Source organism: Pteropus vampyrus, unplaced genomic scaffold (genome assembly GCF_000151845.1).
Source record: "Pteropus vampyrus isolate Shadow unplaced genomic scaffold, Pvam_2.0 Scaffold179, whole genome shotgun sequence".
In the NCBI taxonomy this organism is placed as follows: domain Eukaryota; kingdom Metazoa; phylum Chordata; class Mammalia; order Chiroptera; family Pteropodidae; genus Pteropus; species Pteropus vampyrus.
In genome coordinates this window covers 1,574,139-1,594,554 of record NW_011888960.1, presented here as the reverse complement: position 1 = coordinate 1,594,554, position 20,416 = coordinate 1,574,139, and the positions used below count along the sequence as shown (strand labels likewise).

The following is a 20,416-nucleotide window of genomic DNA, read 5'->3' as shown; positions in this document are numbered from 1 at the left end:
AGGGTGGGAGGTGAGGGTGCCTTCTCCACAGACACCCATGGGGAGAGGGCAGGACCCTGACTCATCCAGCAGCTAGGGGACCTGTGCCCCAGGCTCAGGTGAGTTGGGCTGCAGAGGGGCCATCCCTCCACATCCAGAGAGGCAGGCCCTGGGGAGACAGTGGTGGTGGGGACAAGTGGGTGGCTGTGGAAGGCTCATCTGTAGAGGCAGTGAACAGAGACAAGGTCTCCCTCAGCTTTGTGTCCCTGTGTTTAGTTCACAGTGATTATGATAATGATGATAACTTCTCTTTATGGAACACTTATCAGGTGCCAGACACGTGCTAAGCACTCTGCATGCATGTTCTCATTTAATTGTCTCCCCAACTCTGAGGTGGATACTGTTATAATCCGTGTTTTTTAACAGAGGAGGAAACTGAGTTGCAGAGAGGTGAGGCCGCTTTCCCAAGACCATACAGCTAGTTGAGAGGGAAGCAGAATGCAGGCCCCAGCACTCCACAGTCCCCCGGCAGGCACTCAACCCCAGCACTCCACAGCCCCCCGGCAGGCTCTCAGACCAGTTCAGAGAACCACATCTCCCCACTGGCCCCCGGTCCAGCATTAGCCCAGCAGCTGGGGCAGAGGCATGACCCCCAGTGCAGCAAGGTGGGCAGTGTTGGAAGTAACCTGAGTCAGAGTCCCCTGCACTTCATAACTTGTGACCTCAGGCCAGTCACTGCACTTCTGAGCCTCCATCCTTTGCTAGGAAAACGTGGCAAGTGTTCCCCAGGCCTGCAGGCTTGTGGGATTTGGGAGAGACCAAGGCCCTGCTGTATGCCCACCTCTATCCCAAACACCCCGGCACAGCTCAACCCCACCCCGCAGCCCTTCCCTCGCCACCCGTCCATGTCCTCAGTGACTTACAGGAAGTGAAGAAACCCAGGACTTCTGACACTAGGTGGAAAACTTGGGCCTGGAGAGTCTGGCCTTTGTGAATCACGTAGGCCCTGCTGCTGAGGTTGTGTAAGAAGAGGTTTTGATGGTCACTAATTTCCTGTTCTAAGCTTCCTGTGGCGGAGCAGGAAAGAACGCTCCGTGGCCGTCAGACATCAGTGTGGTCTCTGTGCTTCCTCATTCCCAGAGAGAGGGTGTCCCAGCTGCTCCCTGAGACTTGCTGCTCTGGGCAGGGGTGCGGGGCTTGTGGTGGAGCCGGACAGTGGCCAGAGAGGACAGGCACGGGGCTGGGATGACCTGAGAGACACAGCCAGTTTCCCTTCCCACACACCTCAGGCCTGCCTTGGATAGGCACTCCCATCTGTGAGGGCTTGACCTCCTGGCGTCTGGATTTCTTCCTCATTTATTTACCAAGCACAGGTTTTTCCATTGTGCTTGGTGCTGGACATACAGCACTGGGTGAACAAGGCAGGCACGGTCCCTTCTCTTAGGAAACTTAGAGCCTAGTGGGAAAGCAGACACTCAGGCAGTTGCAGTAAAGTATAATTGACCGTGATGGGGAAATAGGTGCCAAGGAGACATGCAGCAGGGAGACTCAACCTAATATTGATGGGAAGGGAGCAGTCAGGGAGGGCTTTCTGGAGGAAGTAACCTTTGAGCTATGCCCTCTTAGTAGATATGTAAAACAGCCCACATTCTGGATTTGTCCGATTGTTTCCTTCTGGTGTCATTTAGCTTATTCCTCTATCGCTTGTATTTCCTATAAAGTGGAACTTAGGTCAGGAGGCTTGAGATTCAAGTTAAACATCTTGGCAACAGTACTTGCCAGAAGATTTTGTGTATTTCGTATTGCATCAGCTCAGAGGCCACACGATGTCTGGTTCTCCCTCTCTTGGTGATGCTAGGTCACAACTTGGTTACAGTTGTGACCACCAGATCTCTCCACTGAAAAGGTACATTTTTCCCTTTGCTGGGAATGTAATTGCGGGGTGATAACCTTTCACATCGTGTGACTCTCCTGTTCCCCAATAGCCTTTCACCCAGAGCTTCGGTGTCCATCAAGGACCTTTCCAGAGTGGCTGTGCCATCTTGGCTTCCCATTAGCCACGTATGAGTCTCGGTGGCCCCACATTTTTCCCAGCACGTACTTTTGTCAGTATTTTTATTTTAATTATTCTATCAGGTGCATGGTGATATCACCATGGCTTCAATTTGCCTTTCTCTAATGGCTGATGATGTCGAGCTTCTTTCTGTACCTATTTGCCATCCGTGTATCCTCTCTGACGAGGTGTCTGTTCACATATTTTGTCTGTTCACACATTTTGTCTGTCTTGTAATTGGATCGTTTGTTTGCTTACTCTTGAGTTTTGAGAATTTTTCCCTAAATTCTGAATATAAATCCTTTCTCAGATACACAGCATGTGTTTCGAGGGCTGTCCCATGAAGAAAGTTTTAGTGTCATTTCTGGGGGAACATGACAAGGGACTATGTAAATCTCTGCGGAAAATCTGCTTCTTTTAAAAATTATTATTTTTTTTAAATTGTGATAAAGTTTGCATAACAAACTTTACCATTTCAACCACTTGTCAGTGTACATTTCAGTGGCGATAAGCACATTCACACTGTTGAGCAACCATCCATCTCCAGAGCTTTGCTTCATCGTCCCAAACTGAAACTCCATACTCAGTAAACACTAACTCCCTATCCTCCTCCACCAGCCTCTGGTGACCACCGTTCTGCTTGATGCCTCCATGAACTGACGGCTCGAAGTACTTCATATGAATGGAATCATACAGTATTTGTGTTTTTGCAACTGGCTTATGTCACTCAGCATAATGTCCTCAAGGTTCATCTATGTTGTGGCACGTGTCACAATGTCCTTCGTCTTTGAGGCTGATTAATGTTCCATTGTATATAGATGCCACATGTTGATTATCTGTTCATCTTTCAGTGGACACTGGGATTATTTCCACCTTTTGGCTGTTGTGGATATGCCGCCATGAAGAAGTCAGCTTTTCATTTCTTCATGCCACTGATATTAACTTGGTCTGCGATATAATCTAAAAGCCAAGGTTGATGTGTTGAGATTGCTTTGGTCGCAGGTATCAGAAACTAATTCAAACTGGCTTAAACCAGAAAGGGAAGGTTTGGGCTTGTGTCCTTGAATTGTCCAGGATGCTGGATCCAGGGGAACCATGGGATGGTCAGGGACAGGCCGTACTCTGGTTGGCCAGGCCTGGGATGCGTGTCTACTCCCTCTCACAAAGACAGGGTGGGGAGGGGTGGTCCTCCAAGGAAATCAGGTGCCATTTCCAAAAGAAGGAGAAAGGAGGTACCAGATAAGCAGGAATACCGGACAGCTGCTCTCCGGGGGAAAAGCACTCTGCACGCCTCGTGTGTGGCAGGCATGGGGCAAGGCCCCAAGTATGTCATGATGGTGAGTCCTCAGGGTAGGTTATTGCCCCGTGTTAGAGAAAAGGACACTGTGGCCAGAGAGGTGAGTACCTGGGAGTCTCACCCAGCAGCAGGGCGGGCACTGGACCCCAGTATGATGCTCTTTCACCAGCCTCCATACCCTGGGCAAAGCCAAAGCCCGGGCCGGGACAATTCCCATTAAGAAGTTAGATCTGCGCCTAAAAATGCAGACATCAGCTTATGTTCAGGGGTTGATTCAAATAAGCCAACTAGGCCTACTGCAGAGTCCTTGTACCGTACACACAGAGCTTTTGAAAATCGTAAACAAGTAATCGAGAATGAATTGTGTAAGCAGAATTTTTTTTTTTCCATTTGTTGGTTTTAAGAAAAAATAAGATCTTTAATGCCCTTTTCTTTTTTTCCCCTGTTTTTGAATTCACGTTGGCATTGTTCTTGACAGATGGTCAACCAGAGTTTGTTTGAACATCCCCCACCGATGGGGACCTTTGATATGTTGTTTTCTGGGTCTCTTTCTGGATAGATGGAGCAGAAGTCCCAGGGCTGACTCTTACCGGCTCTGATTGGCCTGGCTTAGGTCATGTGCTCCCTTTTCAAACAGTCACTATGGGTAATGAATAGTACCCACCTCTGTATCCAAGGGACCGTGTTGAGGTGGGGAAGGGGGTTCCTAGGAGCAAAATCAAGGTGCTCTGGTTAGAAGAATAGTTTATCAATACTGGGCAAAAAATAAGAGATGTCCATGTGTTATTTATCTTCATTCATGTATGTGTTGTCTCTTGAGCTGACCCTCAGCTCGCAGAGGGCAGGGGGCCCTGTCTGTGTGCCCCGTGAGCTCCTAGTGTTTATATAACATTTCTCTGTTTCCAAAGAGCTTTCACATCTATTTTTTTTTAATTGTCGGTACCACCGGAGACGAGCAGCGGGGTGGTCACACTTCCCCATACTGGATCTCATTGAACCCTTTGCACAGTTCTCAGAGGTGAGGAAGAAGCTGAGGCTCAGAGAGAGCAAGTAACCTGTCCCGAGTCATGCGGCCAGGCAGTGGCAGAGCTGAGATTCAAACCCGCGTCTTTCTGACTCTGAACCTTGTGTTTTGTTCCCGAGTCCCGAGGATATAGGGGCCCCCTTGGTATTAACTCCTGTCTCCTCTGTCCCTCTCTGCAGGTCTACATCATCCGGGTCACATGGTCCAGTGGCTCCACTGAGGCCATCTATCGACGCTACAGCAAATTCTTTGACCTCCAGGTAAGGACTTGGGGCCTCCAGTGAGCTTCGGGGTGGGAAGGAGTTTAATTGGACTTACTTTCCATTTTGACTTTAGATGCCAGACCCTCACCCACAGTTGGACACAGGTGTTCTTTTTTATTTCCTGGAATTAAAAATGACATCCATGTGCTCACTTCAGCATCACATATGCTAGAATTAGAACGATACAGAGAAGGTTAGCATGGCTCCTGTGTGAGGGTGACATGCAAGTTTATGGAGCGTTCTGTGCTTTTTTTTTAAAAAAAAAAAAACAAGTCCATCACTTTTGGGATGTAAGTCATGTGCTTTATTGCTTTATGCTATGATAGTCAATATTTTCTAAATAAAAGAGGTGCGACTTTTGACTGCTCCAAAGTGGAGGGTGATCTGGAAATGTGTATGGCTTTGGACTTGTGCTGTGAGCAGTAGTCGTGTTTGCTGGCGAGCTCGGTTCGTTGAGTGTGTTCAGAACTCTTGGGGCCGTTCAGCTCTGCAGACAGACCCACCTCCCTCGCCTCACCTTGCCCTCCATGCTCGGCTCCTGAGATGCCTGCCCCAGTAGCCGAGGGCTCCATGCTCCCTCCTGCTAGGACTTTGCATCTGTCCTTCATCTCCCAGAACACGCTCCCGTGCCCTCCTAACCCACTCATTGGCTCAGGTAACTCCCGCTGCTTTCCGGGGCTCTCAACCTTTAGGACGACTCTGTGCCCCAGCCATGAGGGCTACCTCTTCTGCACCCAACAGCTCTGTGCGTCCCTCTGTCCTGACTCTGCATTGAAGTCGTCTGCTTGTCTGTCTTCCTCTCTAGACTGGGACTCTTGGGGACCGGACCACATCTTCGTCATCCTTTCTCTCCTTAATGTTTTATTAAGGACACAGATTTGTTCAATCATGTTTGGCGAATAAATGAATGAATGAATGAATTTAAAACCACCATGTGCACCACCAGCCTCATAGGATGCCAGGCAAATGTGGATAGCTCACCCACACTGGGGTAAAAGAACTCTACTCTGTGGGGCAGTAGCTTTACCTTGATGTCACCAAAGGCCAGCAACTCAAAACAAGTGTGTCTGTATGAGAAGTCAGAGTGCCCGCTATGACATAATAAAGTTCTTTAGAAAACACAGTCCTTAGGAGGAGATGGGAACTTACACATGTTCCTGAACCCACAGGTCCTCCCTGCCAAGCAGTAAGGGACTCACGCCACCTCATAGGCCAACACGGGGCCTCCATCCTGAACTATCTTCCTTTCCTCTGGGTGGCAGTTAGGATGCTCCAGCTGTGGTGACAAAAACCCAACTCAAACTGGCTTACGCACATGGGAATTTTTTGGCTGGTGTGACTGAATGTCCTAGGAGAAGAAACCTTATGGGCTTCAGGGACGGCTTGATCCAGGATTTCCCACCGTGTCCTTCCAACCAGCTCCTTCCTCCCATTCTGTATTCCTGCTTCCATGGCATTGGCTTTATCCTCAGATCCCACATGGTTGCAAAATGCTCCGGGCTCACACTCAGCAGGAAAGAGTGAAAGGTCATTTCCCAGATGTTCCAGCAAACTCGGTGTTGTGTTTCATAGGCTCACCTCTAAGCCCGTCAAGATGGTTGAGGAATGTGACAGCCGGTGGGCTTATCTGGGTCCCTGCTGCACCCCTGGAGTTGGGGTGGGGATGGAGACCTGGAGGGAACAGCCGTGATCAGTTATAAAATAAGCATTGCTGGACCGGTGAAAGCTAGCCCTTATCTTCTGCATACCAGCCTGTTTCTTCACCTCGCCTGTTCCCTGGTTGGGTGGTATTGGTTGTACAGGCTTAATTGTTCCTGAAACTGTTGGAGAGTATTTTCAGAGCCTGCATTCCATTATTTTAAAGAGGGAGGAGAGGGGAGATAAGGTTGTGCTCCTGATCGGTTTCCCTGATATCACTAAAACAATCTCCAACGCCTTTGTAACAACTGCCAGGAGCCAATGCGTAATGAAAAGCAATCAAAAGCAATCGAGACAGCAGTTACCTAAGCATTTAAAATGTGATGAACTCAGTGATGTTTTGTGTTCACTATGTAACAAAATCAAACAGGAGCACATACAAATTATGTTTTTCTTCTGGTCTGCAGCAGACATGTACAGAATGTAAATAAACAAAGAGGCTGTATGTTAAAGATGCTAAGATACTATCTAAAGTGGACTTGGCAGAAGCAGACACAGAGGGAAGGGCTGAACCCTGGGGGGAAAGGAGAGCAGGAAACGTGGTCCTGTATGAGAATGAGGAAGATCCACGCCTTCTTACCCAGACAGACGGGTGTCTATACACATCCACAGCAGCGGGTCTTCAGTCCAGAGAAAGAATGTCGGATAAACATTTTGCAACTCGCTGGACTGATTTTTCATGCATTGAGAGTCTGCATAGGGAGGGCTACCTGGATTTTGCTTTCAGAGGCTTTCTGCCTACGTGACACCTCCAAGAACGGACGCAGGGGGCGGAGAACGGTGACAGGCATGATTGCTCTCCTAGGGGTTATGGACACCCACAGAGCAAACACCCACTCAGCTAGCTCAGGGAGGGGGAGGTATGGGGGCTGATGGGTGGGAGGAGGCACGTGGGCCCCATGGCACTCAGAGCAAGAAATGCGGCCAGCCTTGCAGGGGCTCAGAGCCAGTGACAGAACGCCTGTCCGTAGGCCCGGCAGCTCCCTGGCCAGTGTCACTGTGGCCATAGGCTCTCCCATCGAGCCTGTGTCCTTTTCCCAGCAGCCTCTGCAGACTGGCTTCCTCCGTTCGCCTGTTAGCCTATATTCCCCAAACAGCACCTTCCATCCCTGGTTGGTGAGTCCTTCCCTGTTGTCAACACACTGGGGTTTCTGGGCGCTAATGCCAGTCTCCGGGGTCCTGGGTCAGAGGCAACCCTGAGCCTGTCAGCTGTGGCCAGAGAGGTAAGGTCATTGGTACAGCATCAGCTAGAGGAAGAGCTTCAAGGAGAACAGGGAGGAAGCCCTGGAGGCACACAGGGAAGTGGCAGTGCCTGAGGAAGTTGACTGTGTCACTGAATTCCCTATTGCAACATAGCCCAGGGCTTCAGACCTTGACTTCCGGGCTTAGACAGACCTAGTTCAAATCTCAGTTTTGATTGTTCAGGTCTCAGCTTGGTGTCACCTCTGTATGTTTCTGGACCTCAGTTTCCCCATCTGCACATTACCAGTGAAAGCACTTCCCTCATGTGTCTGTTGTGACACTTGCTCAGTGAGCTATCATCTGTTGTCCCTCTGCTCAGATGGGACTTGCCCGAGGGGACATCGTTTGGGAACACTTGCCAGCGTGGGATTATGGGGATCTCTGGCCCAAAGCCTGTACTCCCTCGGCTCTCCTGCTCTGACTCAACTGTTTATTTCTCCCAGAACTTAAAAGTGAGGTTTTCTTCCCCACTAAGAATAATTGGTAATAGTTGGGGGTTTGCTGTAACGTAAACAGCTGCTTCAGAGTGTCCTCTTGAACCAGCCGTCTACAGACAGGGCTTCAGCTGGCTTTAGAGAGTCTCTGATGGGTGGCTGGGATGGGCAGGTCACACATGCCGGAGGGTCCTGCTGTCCTGGAAATGTCCTACCTTCCGCCCCCGCGCCCCAGAGGGGGAAGGTGGAAGAAATTAGGGCAGGACCTAGAGTCAGCATAGAGACCAGCCCATGGGGGTGCGACACCCTCCAGTTAGATGATTTCATGGTCCCACCCTCCCCTCCCTCCTGTCTGGCGAAGAGCCTTGGTTTTTTCAGAAGTAACTTGGCTCAAGGAGGATGGGGAGGGCCGAGCTTTGGGGAGGAACAGCCAGGCCAGCGTGGTGTAATGGGAAAAGTCAGGAGACTTGGGGCCCAGCCACCTATGCTGTGTGGCTGTGGCCACACCCCTTAACCCTCTGTGCCTGATCGTCCTCATCTACAGCATAGGGGAGATGATACTAGAAACAGCCGGCATTCCAGGAGCGCTGACTGCTCAGCATCTAGATGTAGGAATTCATTTAATCCTCATAGCAAGCTTACTTGATATGAGGATATAGATGAAGAAACACAGGCTCAGAGAGGTTAAGTCCTTTGCCAAGGTCACACAGCTAGTGAGCATCTGAACTCGGATTTAAAGCTGGACAGCCGACACTGGAGTTCTAAGTCTCAGGCAGTCTGGTGTCCAGGCCTCCCCTCTCTAGTGGCGAATTCACAGGGTTCCTGTGGAGTTAAAAGTGATGATGTGTGCTGAGAAGAAGCAATCTCCTAGAGACAGGAAGCAGGTCAGTGGTTGCCAGGATCTAGGAGAAGGGGGAGAGACGGCCAATGGTACTGGGTGTCTTTCCGAGGTGATGAAAACGTTCTGGGATTAGACAGAGGTCATGGTTGCACAACCTTGTGAATACACGAAAAACCACTAAATGATATTCTTTAAAAGGGTGAATTTTATGGTATATGACGTATGTTTCCTTTTTTTAAAAAAAGCGATCGTGTGTGTGAGAGCAGTTTCTGGGCCATCAAGCCCTGAGCAAATGTGAGCCGTTGGGATTACCGGTGGGTGGAGGCTGGTGCAGGGCACTGGCTGGGGTCAGAGTAGGAGATGATGCCAGTTTAATAGAGTGGTTAAATCCTGGGCTGCGGTCCAGATGCTGCCACTTTCTGGCCATGAGCTCTTGTTTTCGTAGGAACTCTTTCAGTTGCAGATGACAGAAACTCAGCCGAGATGGATTATGCAAAAAGAACATTGATTAGCTAAATTTAACGGAGAGACAAAGGGTGCCTGGCTTCAGGTAGGGCTGGATCTAGGGGGCCTTAGTATCACTGAGGACCTGCCTTTCTCCACTTCGTGACTTTCTCTCCATGTCCAGGCAGGATATTGTCTGGTACGGTGGCGGCCACAGGTCCAACTTCAGGGAAGAGACAACACCCCAGCCATTTATGCAAAAATCCCATTGGTTCATCTTGGGCCAGCACAGGGACCGGAGTAGACTCAGCACCATGCCAGCGTGTGTAGACTGACAGAGAGAAGATTCCCCGGAAGAAATCAGAGAATTGCTGCCATTTCAGAGAATAGCAGAGAATTGCTGCCATTTCCCCAAAGAGGGGGAAATCGCCCGTAGGTGACAGAAAACGGTAACTGTCCCCTCCGGTGGGGGTTGGACATTTAGGTAGAAGAAACAGGCTGCAGAGAGGCTGCCTGCAGGAGAAGGAAGGAGCGTGACTCGGGCTCCTTTGTGCGGAAAGAGACTCGCAGTCCCTAGCAGGAAGGTGTCCTTTGTGACTGCACCTTCCGATTGATTTCCTAACTCTCTTGTCTTAGGATAGCTGGTCCCTGGTGGTCAGGCCCGCCACCCCTGGTCGACATCTGGCCGCGTGTCTCATCCACACGAGGGTGCAGGTGACAGAGCCCTGGGCTGGCAATGAGCAGGCCTGGCGTCAGGTCCCAGCCAGCTCACTCACCACCTGTGCGGCCTGGGGCAGGACCCTCTGCGTCCCTGCACCCCCCCCTTTCTGCCCTAGCCTGGGTCCACACTGGAGAGGGTCTGTCAGAGTGTGGCAGAGGGAGGTGGCGTCTGAGCGGGACACCAGGGACGACTGGCACACCGTAGAGCCGAGGGCAGTGCCCAGAGGAAGTGTGGCGTGGCTGGGCGATGTCATGCTAGCACTGACAGCGGTCACTGAACCGCAGCAGGCTCCTGTCTCATACGCCATCTCCCTTAGTTCTCACTCGCGAGCATGAAGTCGGGGCTGTGTCCGTGTCACCGACGGGACACCTGAAGCTCGGAGGGGCAGGGTCACCTGCCCAGAGAGCAGCATGGCTGGGATTCAAGCCCAGGTCTGGCCGAGCCTGAAAGCTCTGCTCCTGACTGCTGCACCCCATGACCTCCTTGGGGTCCGGTACTGCGTTCGAGTCCCATCTCTAATAAGATAGATTTGCCTGCTAGAGTTCTGCCGAGCGCTCCCTGTTGAAGGCCCATTTGTCACCTCCCTGCGGGCAGACTATTTTACAGAGGACCTTTCTGAGCAGGACACGAGCCCGTCACAAACTGGACTCGGGTGTGTGAGGGATCCACCTTACCCTGTGCCATGCATATTTTGCCTTCTGAGTTTTCCCACTGGTTCATCGTGGCCCCCCAGGCTGAGGGTCATGGCTGTCACTGGAGCCAGGACTTCCTTCACCATAAAAGCACAGTTAAACGTTTGCTGAGCCGGACCCCCACGTGTTCAGAAAGGGACCCTGTCCCACCTAGAGAGCTCAGGCAGGCTTGCTTCCTGGAGGAGGTGCCATCTCAGCAGAGTCCTGACAGTAAGTAAGGAGTTGGCCTGCTGCCAAAGTTGTGGGGGGAGCGGGAGCATCCCGTGGGGAGGAATCCCCAGTCAGTGTGGGGGGCACAGCGGCGGGAGGGAGTAGGGCTCGTGGCTGGGCATCTTGCAGAATTCCAACAGTGGGGGTTCGGAGCCAGCTGGACCACTCTGCCTGGCAGGGAGCTCTCGGGAGAAGCGCCAGCCACATGTGTCCTGTAAGCAGGAACACCGCGTGCCGTGCGGATCCAGAGGGGATGGCTTCTTCCGGGAGGAGCCGTTTCCTAGACACACCAAGTCACCAAGCTGACGGCAAGCTGGAGGCAACATCTTGATTGGCGCCTTCGTTTCTCCCGAGAGAAGGGAACTGAGATCCAGAGATGGGGGAGGCGGTTCCAGGTCGCTCAGCAGAAATCATTTGTTTCCGATTTCGATTGACATAGGACTGACCTGTCCCCGCTCTGAGAGTTTAACAACCCAAGTGCTCGTATGAGCTTTGGGGCCTGCCTGCCCAGGAGCCCCCACTCTCCACCGCCGAAGCCAGAGGGAAGGGAGTGTGTTCTGTCGTCTTTGCTGCGAGCAAGTGGCAGAGCTGAAACGTTGTCACCCCCCAGGCAGGCCTTGCCCAGCCGGGAAGGCTTCCCAGTGAGACCCTAGCCAACATACCCGCTAGGACTGCACTAATCATATTGATCCCGGTGTGTCTTTGCCCGGCCCCCAGACACACACTTTTCCCCAGACGTTGTCTTGTGACAATGGGTCGTTACCTCCCACGTGTCGTACACACTTAATGGAATATTTTCCCTTTGGGCGGAAAGGCTGTTGCCATATCGATGGGATGTAGTTGAGAAAATACAGTGATGGCCTTTTCCCCACAGTAGGCAATTCTTAATTTGCAAAATAGAAAGAGGCAATGTTGTGTGGGTTATGCACGAACCCCAGTCCAGGTCCTGTTGCTGTCACCTGTACATAATTTCTTCTCTTCTAGACAGTGGCTGACCAAACCAGTTAACCACTTTTGTTCATTCAGTGATTCATTCATTCTGTGCACAGATATCTACCAAGTACCCTCCACGTACCAGTGAGAAGGTGGTGGGGCAGGCCAGAGGGCAGGCAGACCGATAAGGGGCTCGGGCTGAGACAGTGCTGACCTAGCCTGGGCAGGTGCAGTAAAGATCGGAGGACTAGAGAGAGGGACACGGGCTCCATGTGGCATGGCCATCAGGATGCCAGGGCATGCCAACATTTAGACCAACTAGCTCATCAAGGGGACAGAATCTCCAAAGACAACCCACTGCGTATCGTAGAGGAGGCCCAGGTACATTGTCACGTCTGTCTTCGAGGACCATGTGACTTCCCGCCAGCCAGCAGCTGCATGGGACAGTCACTCCAGCCCTTCTCCACAGCCCGCTCTGGCTATTCTGGGACACAGGCTTTTGTGAAACAGGGAGTCAGCCCCTCCAAGTCCGGTCCACCGCTAACACAAACCACGTGCGGACCTCCACGCCAGCTTCCATGGTGTTTGCCTTGGACAGCATGTCTCCTTTCCCTCCGCCACAAGCCGATGTCTAGAAAACTGCTGATGGAGTGTTCTCTCATTCCTGCTGGAGACTTGTGATGTGGCAGCCTGACGTGGCTCCGTCTCCCTGCCCACCCCCCAGACTGACTCACTTTCCTCCTCACCCCGAGCACTTCTTCCTTCTCCTATCCCGGTGAGGCGGTGTGAATTTTCAAGTTTCCAAGGATAATGTCTGTGACGGGAGTTTGCCCAGCATGCCTCTGGTCCTGCTGCTGCAGACAGCCTGGGTAGGAGCCCCGTGGAGGATCCACAGTGCTCCCTGTCTGCTTCAAAGCCGGCGGGTGCCCAGGGTGACAGTTCCCTGGATAGAAGCAGCTTGTGGCCCATGAACCTGGACACACTAAGACCAAAAGCAAAATAAATAGCTCCCAGGCCTCTGATCTCCTGTCCATGTGACTAGCAGTTACCATTGATAGGATGATAAAGGATATGAAGTAAAACTGGACATGGCTAAGACTGGAGGATGAGTAACATAATCCAGTCCTGTGATGTTCAGTATGGTGACCATTAGTCATGTGAGACTATTTAAATTAATTAAAATGAAATAAAATTAAAAGTTGAGTTCCTCAGTCTCAAGAGACACATTTAAAGTGCTCAGTAGCCACCTAGGGCTGGTGGCTACCATAAAGGGACAGTGTAGTCTACAGAAAATTCCATTAGACAGACCAGCGCTGGCCACCGAGGGCACTCGGATAGTCTGAGGAGTTTTGCCAACCTTAAAACAGTCTCATGATGGAATATTATTCAGCCTTAGAAAGGAGGAAATTCAGACACACAATACAACATGGATGAACCTTGAAGATATGCTAAGTACAATAAGGCAGCCAGAAAGAACAAACACTGTATGATTCCACTTGTCCCTGATGCCTAGAAGAGTCAGGTTGATAGAGATAGAAAGTGGAATGGTGGTTCCCAAGGACTGGGAAGGAGCGTGAGGGGTTAGTATTTAATGGATACAGAGTTTCAGTTTCGAATGACAGAGAGGTTCTGGACATGGATTGTGGTGAGGATTGCACAACATCGTGAACGTACTTAATGCCACTTAACTGTACACTTAAAATGGTCGAGATAATCAGTTTTATGCTGTGTATACTTAATGCAATAATAATTTTAAAAAACCCACACAGCCTCACAAATGACTAAGAATGATTGCTAAATAGTTTCCAGAATAAGATATTCATTGTGAGCAGAGTACAAGGGGTGGGGATCGGGGGTTCTTGTTGAGCACCTAGGGTGTCCCCAGAAAGTCCCTACTCAGTGTTCATTTACACAGCCCCCCTACCCAGCATGTTCCTCATTCTACATATGGTCAATCAGACTCAGTGGGCAAGGTACCCAGCCAAGGACACATAGCTGGCATGAGGAAGCATTGAGATTAAACTTAGGGCTGTCTGGTCCCCAGAGGTAAAATATCTGTGGTTAGGCTTTGCAGCATTAAACCCAGGTCTGCTGCCTCAAATTAACAACACCTGGGGAGACACCCCCCCGCCACACACACACACACACACACACACACACACATTCACTCTTTAGGCCACAGTTATCTGGGTAAAAGCAAGTCCGAACAAAGGGTGAGAGTAACTTAGGACAGAGCCGTGAAGACCACAGGGAGATCTGAACTACAGCACTGGGCGGGGCTCTTAGCTGGTGCGTGCACTCAGCAGGGCCCGATGGGGACCCTGGAGAATGGACACAGGCATGGTAGGTTGGATGGATTACTGGTACGTACTTTAAAAAAAAAAAGTTCCCTTTCATCGTCTTAAATACAATTGAGGGGGGTGGTGGGGAGAACATAGTGTTAGACAAAATCTACAAATCCCTAAAACCCTCTATAGCTGAGACTGGTTAATTGTCCTGCTTTTAAAAAGAAAGCGAGCTGTTCGTTGGTGTATGGGAGATTCAGCTTTCCTCATCTTGCCCTGATTTTTCATGTTCACATGACGCTCCGATGCTGCCTAAGAGAGTGGTCTTAGAGAGAGAGGATGGGATTTAGAATAAGATGCTTGAACTGGCTGGTCCACCACTTAGCTGTGTGACGTCAGGCAGTGCACTGTCCCGTTTTCCCATCTGTGACATCGGGATCGTGTATTATGATAAAATTGTGTGTGTGGGAAGGCTTGTTAACTGTCAGCTGCCAAACAAATGTCAGTAGTAGTGACTCATTTAATGTCAGTAATGTGAGTGTTATCAATCAGGGGTCTTGGTAAACATCTCTTGTAGCTGCCCCCCCTCCCAAAAAAAATTCACTCAGTTGTATTCATTGCTTTAGTCAGTTTTTATTGAGTACCTGCTATGTACTGGTGTTTAAAAAGCTCCTGGATTTAAAAAGGGAAGCCTGACTTTTCCGGCGAGGCCCACCGTGGCCTCACCCGTTGCTGAATGATCTAGCATTTCCCCTTCGCCACACGGCACAGAGTGGGAGGGAATCCACAGCCTCCAAGGGCAACCTTTCAGGGTGCCAGCTGCGCTGAGGCTGACTCCCTACCCAGGGTACCATGTAAAACAGCACGGACCGGGCAGGAGCTCCAGCCTGCGTCAATGGCCCTGTATCCCGAACGCCAAGGAGCGATCCTGTTTGAGTGTCTTGGTGGCATCTCCGAGGTGGATGATGCGATTGCAGAGAAAAGCCCGTGGGCTTTGTCTCCGGCCCCACCCCGCGCTGCCTGCAGGCCCACGGCACGTCTCCTCACTTCTCTGGGCTTTGGTTTCCTGGATGGTAACGTCTTCCTTGAAGGAATACGCTGAGGATTTAGCGAGAGAACGTGTCTGAAGAAGCCAGGTCATGCTCGGCATATACGCATGTTTCTCTTCTCATCTGCCTCAGGTCCTCTCCTCCCCAAATGCCTTCGCAGTCTCTCTGCTGATTCCTGCCAGGCTCTCTGAAGCTTCTTTCATTCTATCAGAGGGACACATCTTGAGTGCCAGAGTGGCTTTCTCCTTGAGGCGAAATGATGGGTGGGCTTTTCACATTCCAGCCATCGCTTCTGGAGGCTCAAGACGCCCTTACCCTCTGTTTGAATTCTGGGCCCATGGACCAGTCGAGATGGGTTAGGATATTCCCTTTGAAATAGTGTCGATATACAATAAGGATTTATTTCTCACTCTGGTTACACGTCCATCAAGGATTGTGTGGACTCTGGACCCTCACTCCCGGACCGTCACTGGCAGAGAAGCCACTGTTCGGAGTGTGGCCGGTCACCATGGCAGGCGGAAATGGAGAGGGGTGAATCACACACCAGTCATAACTCTTCTTACCCTGGGTGACGTGGGTCTCCTCTGTTCACATTTAATTGGCCACATCCACTTCAAGGGTGAGGGGAGGTTCTAATCGACCACTTGCTCAGGAGAAGACCCAGAAATCCAGTGACAGCATAATGACTCCACAGCCCAGCTTTTAATCCATAAAGTGACTGTGCAGGTTGCTATCATTATGGCCAACTTCCAGATGAGGGCCAAGCTGTGTCATCTCCCCAAGACCACAAGGAGCGGATCTCTGTGGTTTCGTATATGAAATCAGATATTTCACACTCATTCCTTAAAAGGTCAGAGAGGCGTTTATTGCACTGCTAAAGGTGTTTCTTTTGCGTGTCCTGTCCCCGTTGCCCCTCTGTCCCACGGCAGCCCACACCCACCTCTCACGGTGCTTCCTACACCGCCCTGCAATGGTCAGTTATCTTTTCGGTCTCCTCTCTAAACTGGGAGTCTCTGTGCCATGCACTTATATACTTTATGTCATGTCCCAGCACAGAGCCCGGCACAGAGCTGTCTGTCAATCCAAGCTAGGGATTTCATAGCGGGGCAGGGGACTGTGATGCTCTCAGAGGCATAGACCCAACCAGATTGATTGCGTCTCAGTGGTTTGTTCCTGGACACAACCTGGCAACTTTTGGAAAACAGAATGATCTCCCTTGGGGGGGGCATTAGTCACATTTCAGGTCCTGTGGCTGGAGACCCCTAGGAAAACTCAGAATGGTCTCTCCCTGCTCCAAGCCTTCACAGATCTGGCAGCTGTGGACATAAAGAACTGTTTTCACGGAGATCCTAGGTCACACTGACATTGCCTTCCCAATTAGATGGGGTTTCTGAAAAGCTGAACGAAAGTGAGCTTCTGGATATCCAATCACGTATTTCACATAATTCTTTTAAATGTCAGAGACGCATTTATCGTATTTTTTTTTTTGGTATTCTCTCCCCATCGCAGATGCAGATGTTGGACAAATTTCCCATGGAAGGGGGACAGAAGGACCCCAAACAGCGGATCATTCCCTTCCTGCCAGGTAGGTGAGACCTGTGCTCTGAGATGGGGCCTGTGGAGTGTGTCCAGTGTGGCTCCTGGCTCTCTTGGCTTGTCCTCCTGGCGGCATTGTCCCAATGCCCAGAATCTCAGTCATCTGTAAAAATGAGTGGCTAAGAGTATGTGCCTTAGGGTACATGCCACACCATTATTTACTGGCTTCGGCAAGACACTTCACCTCTGGGAGCTGCAGTTTCTCCTACCTCTACAATGGGAATAATTGGCACTCATAAAGTTTTGTAATGAGCGGCGTCTGTTATTACGGCTTTAGTTTTCTGTTGTTGTGTAACAAATCGCCACCAGTTTAGTGGCTTAAAACAGCACCCGTTGTCTCACAATTCTGTTGGTTAGAAGTCCAGGCGGACTCAGCTGGGTGCTCTGCTTAGGCTGAGGTCAAGGTCTCGGCCAGGTTGGCATCTTAGCTGGAGGATCTGAGGAGGAATCTACTCCCAGCCTTACTCAGGTTGTTGGCAGAATTCAGTTCCTTGCTGCTCTAGAACCGAGAAGCCTGTTTTTCCTTGCCGGCCGTCAGCTTCCAGAGGCTGCCTGCATTCTTCCTCATGTGGCCCTTCCATCTTTGGGCTGACAATGAGGCACCGAATCTTCTTTCTGCTTCAGATGTCTTCTGCCACCAGTTGGAGAAAGCTATCTGCTTTGAAGGGCTCGTGTGATTATGCCGTACCCACCTGGCGAATGCAGGATAATATTCCTCTCTTAAAGTCAACCATGGCATATAACGTAACAGAATCCCAGTAGTGCCATGACACCTTAGTCACAGGCTCTGGGGATTAGGTGGAACATCTCTGAGGGGGCCTGCCTGCCTTCTGACCACAGCTACCAAGCACTTTCTGAGTGCCAGGCGCCACTCCAGGCACCATGGAGGAGTTAATGCAGTAATGGTTAGTCCTTGTTCTCGGGGCATTCTGTGTCACCTTCCCAATGCCCCACACCCCATTTTTTTTCCTTACCAATGGAGTAGCATCAATGCTTCAGCTCAAAAAGTGGGCTACCCAAACCAGTATCAGGGCCTAAAGTAATAGCCGCTAACACTGATTAGCTGTCTGCTGCGGGCCAGTCACGGGGCTAAGTGCTTTCCATCCATTTCCTCATCCAGTCCCCCGACGACCCTGCAGGGTGGACATTAATTCCTGTGCTCATTTCACAGATGCAGAAATCGAGCTCAGAGAAATTATAATCACTTGCACAAACGGCAGAGCTGGGATTGAGACACAGCTATGGCTGGCCCCAAAATTCATGCCTGCAGTCAGGCAGCCTGGGTTCGAATCCCAGCGCCCCCACTTATCTACTCTCTTGTCGTGGGTGGAGTGTCTCAGCACGCTGACTTTTATTTCTTCATTTGTAAATTGGAGATAATAATGGTGCTTAAATGATAGAGTTCAGTAAGTACCTGGCACAGAACTAGCAGCAATACTGTTATGTTTTATGTACAGATAATCAACAGATCGACAATCACTCTAAATCACAAGTATTTAGAGCTCGACAGGCTCTTCAGATCTTTTTCATTCTGCAGAGAAGGGGGCTGGCCCAGTGATGGGGGAGACGCCTCAGGTCACACGGGAGCCCAGTCTCCCCTCCCCCACTCCGGGCTTCTGCCGTCGGCACGTGAGTGGGCTCTTCCAGATGGTGGCATTGTCGAATGGGTCTAGAGACAGCGTAGAAATGTTTGCACGGCCTCCATCCACTGGGAGGATCATTTGCCTAAAACAAAGCTAATGTTTTCAGTTCTTTAGCAAGGAAAGTGTACAGTCGCAATGGAATATTTTTTCCTATTGGAGAAAAACCGGAGTGCCAGCTGCCAGCAGCCAGATGTCACTTCTCCAGAGCATGTGCTTGGGAGTCAGACCCAGTCCTGTGACCTCAAGCGGATGACATCCACCCCACCCTCCCCCCTGAGCCTCAGTTTCCACAGCTATAAAATGGGACATGACCCCTGCTTCACAAGCTTCTCTCCCTGGCACACAGTAGGTTCTCACAACGGCAGAAGCAGAGTCCCATGACATTCCTTTGGAATCTCTCGGTATTGCATGTCTTGGAGTCGTACTTAAATGGTCAGTCTGGATATTCAAGTTGAACTGGGCTCTAAATGTAGGTTTTTCTTAAGGAAAAGAAAGGCAGTGAGTTAGAACCCTCCCTTTCTACTGGATGAAAGGCTAAACCAGCTGTGGAAAACTTCCCGGGCCGCGGAGGCCCTTGAGCCGACCCTCTCCCAAGCCCCCGGACGCTTTCATGGTTACGTAATCCTTTTCCACCCACAAATGCATGAAAATGCTGTTCTCAGGATCTCAGTCCCAATTTCCCTGCTCAGGGCACCCCCATGAAGCTTGGAGAGGTCCCGCTGGGTCCCAGGACTCCCAGAGCACCTTCTCAGTCTCTCTTAGCTTTTCCTCAAGGCCAAGGGCAGGGACCCGCGGGAGGAATACCCCCTCTCCCAGGGGCCACTTTGCTGCCAAGACTGCCACGTCAGCAGAACAACAGCAAGTCTCCTGTTAGCACAAAGGCAGGGGGAAGGGAGAGCCTCCCTGTGCAATTTTCCACCCCAGCAAGAGCTGGGGAAGCCAACTTGGCAGAGGATGTGGCTTGAAAATTAAAAATTACAGTTTGGCCTCCCTCCACTGTGGAAAACAAAAGCCTGCTCGTTCCCACCAAGGGCTGTTCCTTCCACTGAGCACTCTTTCCACCCCAGGCAGGCTGACCAGCCGGCTAGGGATGGCTGCAGGCTCGCACGCCCTCCCTTCCCATGACTCACACTTCACATCCGGCGCAGACAAGGGGGCTGCTGCCCCATCCGCCTGTCACCTGGGAGGCACCAGCCACGGATGTGCTGAGCACATGGTCCTGCCCCATGGCCTGTGGATAAGTGACACATTAGCCAGTAGTAGAGAGACAAGGCTCAAGACACCAAGCTGGGGGTTAAGGAGAGACATGTGCCCTTCATTGCAGAGTATAATGTGGCATCATCTAACTTGTGTAAAACACAAAGTCATTAACCCGTTGCAAGCACCTAGGACTAAGCCTTGTGTTGGGTGTGTCATGGAGATTGCTGTGAAGGGGTAGGGGCTGCTCTCCCGTTTTACAGAGAGACGGGAGACAGGCTGTGAGAAATAAATGCACTTCCCAAGGCACAGTCAGTAAGAGGCAACCCTCAGAATGGCCCAGGGCCTCGCTGAAGACAGGAACTCTTAACCTGTTCGAAGTGAGTATGAGTTTCCCAAAAAGCATGGTGGATGAGGTTGGATGCGGAGCATATTCCAGGCAGAGGGAAAGGCACAGGATCATGAGAGAGCGTGGAGCATTTTGAGAACAAAAGACTAGAATAGAAGGTATAAGAGGAAAAGAGGAGGAAAGGAGACTGAACTGTTAGATTAGGACATATCGTGAGTGTCCCCTATTCTGCCCAGCCAGCCTGAGAATCCTAGAGTTGGCTGGGGGACCTCAGATCGTCAGGTCTCCCCTTCCTTCTTCATCGGTGGGAGCCCCTTCCTTCCACAGACTGGTTCCAGCCTCCCTTAACTCTGAAACGTATCCATGGATCCCACTTCCTCCAGCCCTTGCACTAGAGCTGTGAGCAGGGCTTTGGAGGACCATGCATGAGGTCATTCAGGCCCTATAGACATTCAACAGGAAATAT

At 50.9% G+C, this 20,416-nt stretch overlaps 1 protein-coding gene and 1 non-coding gene across 2 annotated transcripts in view; both read left to right on the top strand.

The window, feature by feature from the left end:
* The first annotated feature begins 3,339 nt into the window (after positions 1-3,339).
* Positions 3,340-20,416, top strand: part of SH3PXD2B (SH3 and PX domains 2B) — a 61,169-nt gene continuing 44,092 nt past the window's right edge. Inside the window, exons 1-3 of the mRNA XM_023537145.1 lie at positions 3,340-3,369; positions 4,533-4,613; positions 16,675-16,750. Of these exons, the coding sequence (XP_023392913.1) occupies positions 3,340-3,369; positions 4,533-4,613; positions 16,675-16,750 (187 nt within the window). The remainder of the gene's footprint in view (positions 3,370-4,532; positions 4,614-16,674; positions 16,751-20,416) is intronic.
* On the top strand, positions 4,761-4,867 carry LOC111746224. The gene has a single exon (XR_002783023.1). It is a non-coding gene; the product is annotated as a U6 spliceosomal RNA (small nuclear RNA).